This window comes from Manacus vitellinus, unplaced genomic scaffold (assembly GCF_001715985.3).
Source record: "Manacus vitellinus isolate BGI_N305 unplaced genomic scaffold, ASM171598v3 scaffold_4_pilon, whole genome shotgun sequence".
NCBI lineage: Eukaryota > Metazoa > Chordata > Aves > Passeriformes > Pipridae > Manacus > Manacus vitellinus.
This window is the reverse complement of record NW_021940604.1, coordinates 36,593,011-36,605,477: the sequence shown is the minus strand read 5'-3', so window position 1 is coordinate 36,605,477 and position 12,467 is coordinate 36,593,011. Positions and strand designations below refer to the sequence as shown.

Genomic DNA, 12,467 nt, shown 5'->3' with positions numbered 1-12,467 from the left:
ACGCTAGACTGGCAGAAGGCTGAATAGACTTATTAATCTTGCAGCAAATAGCTACTGTCCTACTTTACAGATGTGATTTGTATTCTGTCACCTTGAAAGGAAAACCAGAGCCACACAGTGCTGTGTCATTACTGGAACGCAGTGGTTCAAGTCAGTAGGAAAATTACTTCCACCCAAGAAAGATTAAAAATTAGTTCCTTCATTGCCAAAAGGCATATACAAAGAATAACTCACATACATTCCTTTAGTACACAAATAAGTGTGAGTTGCATATTAGATATAATGTATTTTAGCTTTAAATGAATTGTTGATTTTTTTTAATGTATTTTTATGAAATGTTAGGACCTCACATAGTAACATGTATGTGACAGAAGTCAAGGAATTGTTTTTTGACAGAAATACTGTGTAATTTAAGAAAAATTTTCTTTTTTTTGGTATAGTTTTGTTTGGGTAGTGTATGTATTGCAATATCCAATTAAGGATGACTGTATGTCTGTCCAGTATGTCCAAGTTGAAGACTTTTATTGATGATCTCTGTAGAGATTCTGTACATGCCTCCTCCTCTTTCTGACTGAGGACAGAGGAACTGAAAGAATTTGTTCTTTTCCTGCAGAATTTAAGCTTATTATCTGGACTTGAGCTTGCAGTCTTTTCCTAAGTTTTCATACTTGGTTTTGTAACTAAACTTCAGATCTTTGGCTAATAGTTTAGATAGTAAACTAAATTCCTTTCTAGGTAGAGGGACTTTATCTGTTGGTCCAGTTCATGTTAATAAGCTTGTGGAAAGGATCCAGATTTCTACTTGAAATGATGCATTCATGATCTGTCAGCTTATCTGTCAACACTTACATGGTCTTTCAGATTAATTGCTTTAGCTGAAGCAAACAGCACTCAGTATCTTCAGAAACTGCTTAAAAAATTGTTTCAGTTTTCCGCTGCACGATCAGCCTGTTTCCTTGAGCCCCTGTTTTACTTTGTGGTCACCTTATTAGGTCTGATTTCTCAAAGCAATGTGAGTACAAACCAAGACCTCGTGAATGACTGAATAACCATACTCAAATTTGTCAGTCAGTAAGCCCTTCTTAGTTGCTGTAATGACCATTAAGTTTAGGAATTTCCTTTCTATTAAGATTTCTCTAGGCACAGGGAATTTTATCATAGGCCAGATAACAAATGGCTTTCAAAATCTGTGTTCCATCTCAGAAAAGAAGTGTAAGTTTTGGGAAATAACATTCTTTCATAATTGGTTCGCCTAAGATGTTGTCCAGATATGTATTCTATAATTTTAACCATTCCTTCTCTTTTACAAGTGTCTCATTGAAAAGCAATTAGAGAAGGTCGTAATAGCACTGCCATCCAAAAAGTGAAAGGATTGCTGTAGCAATGCTCTTTGCAGCAACTACTGGAATTCTGCTAAGGAGTTCTGCTTTTTAGGGTGAAGCAGATCTTTGTTTTAAGAGTGTATATGTACCCAATGCATGAGCTGAGGGAAGTTATGGTAAAGGCAATGGTTTCTTTTCTAATCTTAGTATGTATTAGGTGTAGAGATATTTTAATATTCTTTGGAGCAGTGTGATCAGACAAACGTAAATTGAAAAACTGAATCTCAAATAATCCAAAAAATATTCAGATAATCAGAAAAATATTTCTTCTTCCTAGAACTCGGTGGTTGGTGGATTTGTATCACACTACCTTCTGGAGAAATCTAGGATCTGTGTGCAAGGCAAAGAAGAGAGGAATTATCATATCTTTTACAGGCTTTGTGCTGGTGCTCCAGAAGACATTAGGGAAAAACTATATCTAAGCTCTCCTGACAACTTTAGGGTGAGTATCAGAATCAGCATTTGTAAAGCTTCTAATATTGTCATACGTGGATTTTTCACATGGATCATACTAAAATCTCTATGTATTATCTTGAACAGACTCATTGCTATTACAAAAATTATATTTTGTTTTTGTCAAATAAAGCTGCCTGACATTTTTCCTTACTGGAAGAATTCCTATGTTTTTTCTCTGTGTCATAAAGTTGAGGAATCCTTGCTTTTCCAGAACATGTACTGTTGCATACCCAGCTGCTAGTAATGATGTTATGGACTCTTCTAGAGGTATAACGTGTGAATTTCTTGATCTAACTGTTCTGTGGGTGATCTATATTTCAAGTCCTAAAACTCCATTTATTTCTTCCTATCCCAACCATGCATTTAGGAAGACATAGGTGTTGTTCCACAGTTATCTCTCTTAAATGTTTTCATCATGCTTGCCACCAAGGATCAGACCACAGTGAAAGATGGTTGTATTTCTCTATTACAGTCTGTATGCTTTCACAACACTTGTCTTTTCTACACTGTTCCACCTTTTTCCTATCATACTCTACATTTTAGACTGACATTTGTACTACTCCAGTTTTATGCCTCTTATTTGCATCATCATCATACGTTGTCCTTTATGGTCACTCCACGTTACAGGATAAGACTCATCAGTCCCTTTCAGTTGAAATCTTTCTACAACCTGTTACTGGTCAAATCACTCAAGCAGTGGTGAAGCTAACAGAATGCAAATAAAACTAGTACTTCATATAATACTCTGAAGTATACCTAAATGAAAGTGACCTTAAACAGAAGGGAATGACTTGGATCTTTGTGCATACTTCTTTAAAAATGTTAGGTTAATGTTCAGTGGCAGGAAGAAAGCACAGTAAAATTTTAGGAGTTGTTAGGAAATGAAGAGAGAATAAAATAGTGAGTTACAGCGATATACATCCATATTTCTAAATAACATAAACAGTTTTGTCATCCCAACTCAGAAAAGAACAGTAAAAGCCCTGGCTGGAGCAGAGGTTGTGGTTGGATAATATGGGCCTTTTAATTCAATCCAGTCTGCCTGTTCTTGTGACTTCTGATTTGTTTACTGTCTTCCCTTCTTCCCTCCATGCTTTATTTTTAGGGGTTTTGCCTTTTCTGAGATTATATGTTTTCTCCTGATTAACCCTGATTCTGTGTTATGTTTCTAATAGCAAACCAACAGACAGGTTGGCTTTCTCTCCTACCATTAATTTCTTGCATTCTTTTCCTCCCATTTTTCACTACTTTATTATTATTATTTTTTACTGCTGCACTTTAACTTTTTCCTCCAACTTTTCTTCTTTCTTCTCCCCTTCTCTTTGTTCAGATAACACTTGTTTTTAGTCATGATAGACAAATAACATGGTTTCCTTTTGCTTTCTTTCCCTTCTTGTCAATTTTTCCTCTCTTTTGTTTTTTGTTTGCCTGAGTGACTTCCAACCACGTCCCTTATTTTAATATTATATTTTAATTTATCAGTGTGTTACATTTCGATTATTGCAGGGGTTTTTTCCTTGAGAAAAGGACATTATTGAATGCTTTTCCAACTAGTGCAGTTTTACTGATATAGCTGTTTCTCATCGTTCCCCTGATTATGCCTTCTTTTTCTTTCCAAAACAAGCTTCTCCCGTCCCTTTCAGGGTCCTTCCAAGCCTATTCACATCTTATACTCCCATCACCAATTTTGCTAAGAAGCTGAAAACTCTTGCCTTCAGTCACTCATTCCTGCTATTTAATTACATTTAAATGAATCATTAGGTTTTTGTTTGGTTCTGTTTTTTTTTTCCTTCTGACAATCACACCTGAACTATCTACTTGAAATATCTATAAATATCACCATATGCTGTGTTGAAAAGAATCATAATTGGTAAATCAAATCCTACTGGTCAGTTGTTTGGTTATGTTCTGTCATTTATCTCCATCTCTTACCATTTCTTGCCTTATGCTTGGCTTGGAATGTCATGAAAGCAGAATTTTGTGTATTTCTAAAATACACAGACCAAATCCCTTGGGTTTGGAAGGGTTTTGTAACACAACAATGTGGAATTACAAGGACATAAGCTAAATGACTGTCATCTTTTTAGACTTCTTTGATCTTAAATGAGAAGCACTGCTAACAAAGAAATATGTTAGTGTGTAGATTGTTTTCTTTGTTGATGTATCTTCCTACTTGGATTTCTAAATAAAACTTGGACTGTGCTTATCTATTACTTTTCCTAATATCTTTTGTACTCATTTTCATCAGAATTCCAAAATATACAAAATTCCTACTAGCTTTGTGCAAAGTGGGGGTTGCATAGGCGAGACCTAACTTAAAGCCCTCACTGTGGGGAAGGTGGGTGTACACTGGTGACCAAACAGGTTGCTGCTGCAACATTGATCATTTGTACTGTGGCATCAAGGTGATCTTGCCCTGTAAAAGCCATGGCAGTATTTTAGGACAGGTTCCTTACTTTCTCAAGGCTTTCCTAGGGACCTTCATAGAGCTTACATTATTTCTTTAACTAGTTTGTATCTTCTTCTGTTTTATCTATCTGTACTCAGTTGTGTGATGGAAACTTGATCCGATGCTTATTAGTAAAGAACTGCTTCCATTCTCTAGAAGGAAATGAACACAATATGAACACAATACTTAAAAACAGCCAACACCTCTTATTTTTGTATAATACGGAGCTAGTTTTCAAAATTTTCTTCTCTACTGCGCAATTATTCTGCACAGTATTCTCTTGTATGTTTTAAAGCTAAAATCTTGAACAAATTTTCAAACATGTATTTTTATTGCGCAGCCACTTTTCCATTAAAACTTATGAAGTTAATAGATTTTCATTTCTGGAACTGCATATGCTCACTACGCACTCTTGGGGATTTTTTAAAATCAGAAGTTCTGCTCATGAGAGCCCCCAAGGTTGCAGATGTCAAGGTCAGAATTATATATAACCTTTTTAAAATCAGGCTGGTGCAGTGCAGCACTGAACAGCCTGAGTTTTTTTACAGAAGATGCTTACTTGCATATTTCATTTATAAAGAGTTTACAGTCACACCAGCTTTATCACACCGTGACGTTTTTCTTTTTTTACCTCTACTAAAGTTGCAGCGGGCACTTTAATTTCCATTAAGAATATTTATTGCTTTACCATAAATTAGTATTTTAATCCTGAGTTCCTGGCATGTGAAAGATCCATTCTGCATGTTAAATGAAAAAATTTTACCACTGTTTTTTCTCCCCCTTAAAGTAGATTAATTAAAAAAACCCTTAGGATAATTTTCATCTTTGTATATATGTAAATTAATATAAATATACTTAAAGCTTATTAGTTGAGTTGCACTGAATTTCCATCAAGTATCATTTTATAGGAGATTTTTAGGAAACAAAACTGTAAAAAGTTAATTTGCTTCCTAAATTTGTATTTCTTTTGTCAAGATTATTTTTTATGTCTTCATTCTCATTTGCTGCTTCAGGTTTTGTCATAAAATGGTTTTGAATAAGGATGCTTGTGTCACTTTTTTTTTTTACCATATTTTGTTGACTGCATGTTTTCTGGTTCAGAATTCATAGAAATGCCATCTTTCAATAACAATAATAATAACAACAACAACAGATAGTGATATTATACTAGGCAAGGTTTGATGATTGATCTATGTTTTCATATTAATGCTATATTTTTGACAAAAAAAATTAATTAAAAATTCATACTCTAAAATTAATTATTTAAAAAACTCACCCCTAAAGCCACAGTTTTGCATTGGCTCTATTGTGCCACTTGTGCTTTTTAGCTTATAAAGTCAGTCCAAATTAGGGCCGGCTTGAATTCTAAGACTCAAGCCTGGTTTCTCTTAAGTACACTGGGTGCTTGTGTTTTAGGTTCTTCTGCAAAAGTTTTCAGAAATTCAAAGTCATGAGGTAACCCTGTGCTGAACTTTTTCAGATCTAAATTTCAGGAAGAGAGGTCAGATTACCCTATGTTCAGGTCGCTGAAGTTATAATGGGATGTTGTACTTCATTATAAAAACCCCAAATGAACCAAAGCCCAAGTACAGTGGTATTTAGATGTTCTATATGCTAACCTGAAGCTGTGTATTTGTGTGATTTTAAAAATATAATTTCTCCCTGATTTAGTATGTAAATTTACTTCAGGTTTTAGCTTTCCAGTGAAAGCCATTATCTTGTGATTAAATGTACCCTACATTATTATTGAATACCATGCTGGTTCACATTCTCAGCCAGTCAGATAAGTTTTCACACTCTCTTCTTGAAGATCATGACCTTTTTCACTTCCCATCCCCAGTTTCTGGGATCGTGTTACTAATACTGTAATCTAGGGATATATCATGTTTAAAATATGCTGTGCTTTGCATTCTTATTGGCTGATAAAGAACACTTTTCAGTGTTCAAAGCTAACTTTGAACAGTTGTCACTTTGTTTTAATATTAAATTTGTCACCATGTTTTCTTCTACTGTTAGAAATGCTTTGAAGAATATTTTGAGGTTTTAGAATTTTGCATATAAATTTTAATCAAAGTGTAGAATTGTCTGTGTTCAGCTAGTTGAAAACATCATCTTTGTTCAACCAAAGAGCAAAGAATCAGTTCACTTCCTTTAGACAAAGGGCTCTGTCCAAGCTTTTGGACAGAGTTCTTACATTCAGCTGAACAAATCTGAAAGAAAAAGCTGGCGATCCTGTTTTGCTGAAAAGGGCAGTCATTATCTGAATCTAAATTCACTATGATTTACTGAACAGTAAATCTGAATTTACTGTACAACATGAGATGTATATCAGAAGCCAGGTTTTGAATAAGGCTTCTGCTTATAGCATGTTACAAGCTTTTAATATTCTTCAGGTTTTTGAATACATTATGTCTCTCTTATAGAAATATTTCACTGGTGAGGAAAAAAATTAGTACTTTGGTATTATACATAGGCCAGAAGATTAATTTCTTTTGTTCCTAATTTTGGGTGTCTTTTATGTAATCCCAGACTCCATTAATAGGTTTAATAGAATCAAACATTAGGAAAATATTGTGTGACTTAACAAAAATTAATATCCCAATGTGTCAAAAAGTATTTTAGTTATCAAAATGAAGAAGCTTTCAACAGAAGTTTGTTATTGTTGCAGTTCTTTGATTTTGTAGATGTAAATAAATGCATTTGTAAGGAATGAATTCTGACTACTTACTGTATTGTTTGTATCATATGTTTAAATCAAGCTATGTAGGGCAAGCCTTAAATAAAAGCATACATTTTCCTTACTTCTGTCTTTAAGTATCCACTTCCACTTTTTTATTGTTACAGTATTTAAATCGAGGCTGTACCAGATTTTTCGCTAACAAAGAAACGGACAAACAGATTTTGCAAAATCGCAAGAGTCCTGAGGTATGTTTGTATCTTCAGTTAGTTTATATTATTAACTAATGCAGATAGGGTAGAAAATTATTATACTTTTACAGAATGGAATGAATTTTACACATCTTTATTTAGGTCTAATGGGTACTGTCAAAGCTGCTCTATTCAGATCTCTGTTTTGGAGTTCAGTCCTAGAAATACATTTTAACATGCATCGTAAAATCCCAAGCAGAACAGTGTATATAAAATGGTTTCCTTTCCATTCTTATAATAAGGTTAACACTAAATTATGCAGCTTGTCTTCTGTGGAAAACAAAAATCTATCCAAGACTTTCTGTAATTTTCCTTTTTAAAATCTTACTACTGCTAAGAATAAGTCAGAAGCAATGTTTTTTTCCCAGAGCCATTTTTACTATCTGGAGTTGTGAAGGGATGCTGCAAACTGTTTCAGATATCAGTTATAACTCAACCTCACTTCTAACATGAATATATTCTCCTCCTTGATACACTTTCATGGTTTTTGTTTTCCCCATGCTGTTAATGGCTAGTTATGTCAGAGCATGGCATTTCCTGGAAAAAAGTGTGAAACTTAAAAACATTTATGTCCTCTTGCTCCATCTCTGTTTATGTTTTTTTAGAACTGGAATTACCAGGATTTTTTAGCATTTAAGCCTTTGAGCTTGTTTACATGAGGATACTAAAGAATTTGTTCTGAATTAATAGTATATATGAATTGGAAGTTCTTTAAACACATAATTAAATTTCTGCTCTGTTCTCTAATAAAATTTTCATCTACTCATACCTCAAGAATGAAATTCATTTGTATAGCTGGAAGATATTTCAAATATTAATCAAATTCATATTTGTGATTCCGTAGCAGGATAAGCTGCATATATTGGCAAAAATACAAAAATAACTTTACTCAAAAGCTTCTTTCCACCAAATCACCATGCCATCTCTTTTATTTTGATAACTTGGGCTTGAAGCTCATGCCTAGCTATGAGACACAGTATAGATACTTCCTTTCCTCAAGTCAGCATTGTTTACTCCTTGATTTCTAGTGGTTGTATGTTGTAACACTGAGCACATAATCCTGATTTCTTTTGCTTAAACGTACGCTATTTTCTATAATCAGGGATGGTGGAGAGTGATTTTACATTACTGTGAGGCAGAAAGCTCCTAGCTTATTTTGTTCATGTCAGGCATATAGGCTATGATATGGGTTGGAGATTTTGTCTCAGATTACCCAATTTGCCTTAAATGAAGATTTGTAGCAACGCTGGTCAGGTCATTTATGTAGGCATAGAGTATCAACATTCACTTACTCTTGCTACTGGGAGATGAACCTGTGCAATCTTCTGTTTCTGATATGATTTACAGGCGGGTGTTCTGTCATAAAACTTGTCCTCTAAAAAACCTAATTTGAAATAGGAGAAGACTTACTTTGAAATAAGTGTTGTCTAAACTAAAGCATACGTAGAGAATAATTCTGAAAATATATGTAAAACATGAAGTACTGGAACTTCTGATACAATAATACTTGTATGTTGCAGGTATATCAATTTGAAGGCTCAATAGAGGATCAAAGTTCAATGATATTTAAACCTAGTCTAGCCATTTAAACAGGAAATATATTACCTTGTTGAGCTTTTTAAATTGGAAATTTAGTATTTACTCTGTCATTTTATAAAAAATACTAAGATTGTTTATTTTAATAAATTAGCTGGAATAGTCAATTAATACTTCAATTATTTTTGTGTTTTCCTTATCAGGAAGATGAGGTGATCATTTTACATAATTAACATGTAGTTTAATGTTATTGATGTGCCTACATGTTGTGTGAAGTGAATTTTTCAGATGCATGTGGTGTTTTGTTTTGATAAAAATGACATTAGCTTATTGGACATTAACAAGGCTTCTATTTAGTTAATTATTCTTTTTAGTTGAAAAAAATTTAAAAATAACTGTAAAACGTAGCTCAGTCTGTGCATGTTCAGGTAGTCTCTTGATTGCATGCAGATGTGTTACTATCTACTGTTTAAACTCGTTTATAGTTAAAATAGCTTTCTATGTATATAAATCAGAAAAATCAGCAAAATGTTAAATTGGTATTTCAGAACATAGCTGCTATTCTTCTAACCCCTAGACCACTGCAAGTTCTATTTCTTTATTAGCAGCAAATATTAACAGGTACATTTCTCTAAATAATTCTGTTTAGAATAGGGATAACTGATTTGTCCTATGGTCCTTTCCCATGGCCTGTTATTCTGTCATCCTACTACAAGGACCTCGATCTTCTTTCAACTGCTTGGGATTCGAAGGACTCCTTTGTATAAATGCTTTGATAGCTCTCTTAGCTGAAGTCTTCCTTTCTCCTGCTTGCTATCCCGTGTTCCCCTGTCCTTAGCTGTCACATTCTCCAGCTTCTGCTTTCTGAAGATAGTCTGAAGTTTGCTTTGAAATTTAAGTTTGAAGATCGTGCTTCGAAGTAGCAACAAGTTAAAATAAATTAGGGTCCTTGCGAAGCCTGTATTATATGAAGAGCTCGAATCTCTTTTTACCTAGTTTGGCATGCTTTTTTATGCTTTTTTTTAATGGCTTATTCTTGACTGGAAATATTTGCCTACCTACTTCAAGTCGCTTACTAAATTTTTGGTTTATCTTGTTTTATAGTATCTTAAAGAAGGTTCCTTGAAGGATCCACTGTTAGATGATCATGGAGATTTCAACAGAATGTGCACAGCAATGAAAAAGATTGGACTGGATGATGAAGAAAAACTTGATCTTTTTAGAGTAGTGGCTGGTGTCCTTCATCTTGGAAATATTGATTTTGAGGAAGCTGGGAGTACATCAGGTTAGATGAAGCATAAATTGTTTTCTGTAAAAAGACTGGAAATGTCTCTTGATTAGAGATGTTTCCTTTCCATGTGAATTATGGCTTTAGAAAGCTGCTTTGTGTTCAAGGGTAATTCAGTCTTAATTCACCCCCTTTTGAAGTCAAGTTTACCTACTTGTTTTAAAATTGTACTCCTTTACATGCTCTAAAAGCAAGTAGGCTTTCAATGAAAATGTTCAGTGAAGAGTTTAATATAAAGGAAAGAGACATTCTTTGTCTCAAAATCATACTTGTGTTTTAATGATAATTTTAAAGTCCAACTTCTCACTAACCTCATGAAAATATCTTGTAATTAGAAACTATCTGTAGGGAAAGGCATTATGTCCTTTGGCTTCCAAGAATACCATCATGGTAGTATTTTGAGAGGTGAGAAAAAAAAAAAGTTACAGCAAAAACTTAGGGCAATATAAACTTCCTAATTTTAAGATGTTATTCACAAGATGAGTTAGTACAGGTGTAGCTGGGACTTAACAGCAGAATGTGCAGGAAAGGGGAGGAAGGAGAATTGATATTTTGGGGATTGTCATTCTTACCTTACTACTGAAATCAGCCTTTCTAAATTGCTGTCTATATATTCCTGAAGAAACGCATGGTCTGCATGTACTACAAATATAACTATAGTAGAAGATAGAAGCATCTAGGTCTTTACCTTGAGTTCCAAGATACTGGTTCCTCTTGGTCCTGCTTCAAGTATGTATAGCTGTTAGTAAAGTTGTTTGGAAGGGCATACCAAAGAACATTTTAATAGGTGTTTTAAATGAGTTAAATGAGTACTAGCCTCGCAGGTTCACTAGCTCCTGACCCCAAGCACAGAATCACCATGGAACTGTACAGAACATTCTGTTCAGAAGAGATCATGGGAGCTCTCTAATCCCATCAGTTGGGCAAATGCTGAATTCAGACTGGGTACTCAGGGTTGGCACAGAGCAGGTGTTGTTTTGTTGGTTTTTTTTTTCCTCATCTCCTTTCCATAGGTTGAATCAGAACCTCCCCAGTGTCAGTTCATGATGTTTCCATCTTTACAAAAATGACTGAAATGAACATGATTAATGTGAGTGAATCTGAAAGATGCAGGGGTAGAGAAGGGTAATGGCTTCATGGAGTTCAACAGCAAGCTTCTCAGGGAGCTTCCCTGTTTGGGTCTTTTGTGAGTTGGGACTTTTGCGTTGATAAGGTGGAACAGAGTGAAAAAGGTGCAAATGTGAGTGGAGAGGAAGTTTCAGGAGGCAAACAAACAGGAAGAGGAAGAACCACAGATGGTGAGGAGAGTCAGGGTTTAGAAAAGGGAAGGTCACCAGAAAACTTATCTTCTCTGAATGTTGAAATTCAGAGAAATTTTTCTTCTGGAATAAATTATTGAACTTCTGAAATGATCATTGCATTGGGCTTTATTCTGCTCTCACCTTGTATGTGTGTTCACACAGGGTGTGCATTCCAACTGTTCCAGGCACTATGTCTCTTACCAGAGACCCTCTCAAGTTCTGTTACTACTTTCTGGGAAACACCAAACAAAAGTTGTTTTCTACAAGTCAGATGGTATTTCAGAGCATCCAAAATTAAGTCACAAAAGCCTTAAACTTTTAAGGACTCCCCTCCCTCCCCCCTGCCCTTTAGTGTCATTGTAGAGGAATGGAAAGAATTCAAGTGATGTTTGACTACTTACTTATCCCTTTTGACCTCTTTGCTTACCTGTAGAAATTAATTTTACTGTGAGCAAATTCTTACTGCAAAAAAACCCAGGAAATACATGTAAATAACTGTTAGATTTTCCCAAAGTGTTTTGTGCTCCAGTTGGGAGATCTGTGCTGGCCTAGCCCTGGCACAGAGGGCTGAGGTGCAGAGAGCAAAAGGGAGCACTTCTCTTGGCTGTTTACTTAGGAAGTGTACATACCTTTATCTGAAAAATGCAAATGGCAGGAGTCTGCCATGCCAGGCACTTCTGCTGCATAGCAAGGAGGCCTGGAGGATTACAGGAATATCTAAGTCCAGAAGTTTTAAGTCACTACGGCTAGTTTGTAGGTGTTAGCACTTCTGCATTTTGGGGTAGTGCTTCCCTGTGAGCAGGTTGGTTTTTGAACAGCCTGGACAGTGTTCTAGAAATATAGAATTATGTGCGTAGTTTTTGGCAGGGGGTTATTTTTGCATTTATTTCGTGGTATTTTCTTGGGTTTTCAAAACTGACTCTTCCCATTTAACTATATATGAAGTAATTTCCAGAGGCAAACCTTTAATTCCTTCAAAGCTGACATTACCTTCACTGGTAACATTACACGTTAGTGGACGATGACCAGCAGGGTCAGGGGTAGGATCACCGCTGGCCAGTATTTTCCTTAGAGCTGAGCTGGCGGCTGTTGCCCTGCCGTGCTGCGGTGCGCGGTGCGCGGGTGCT

At 35.2% G+C, this 12,467-nt stretch overlaps 1 protein-coding gene across 1 annotated transcript in view; it reads left to right on the top strand.

Annotated features, from left to right (window-relative positions):
• The window catches only part of MYO6 (myosin VI), an 85,944-nt gene that overhangs the window by 27,344 nt on the left and 46,133 nt on the right, over positions 1-12,467 (top strand). Inside the window, exons 9-11 of the mRNA XM_018077795.2 lie at positions 1,660-1,824; positions 7,132-7,212; positions 9,856-10,036. Of these exons, the coding sequence (XP_017933284.1) occupies positions 1,660-1,824; positions 7,132-7,212; positions 9,856-10,036 (427 nt within the window). The remainder of the gene's footprint in view (positions 1-1,659; positions 1,825-7,131; positions 7,213-9,855; positions 10,037-12,467) is intronic.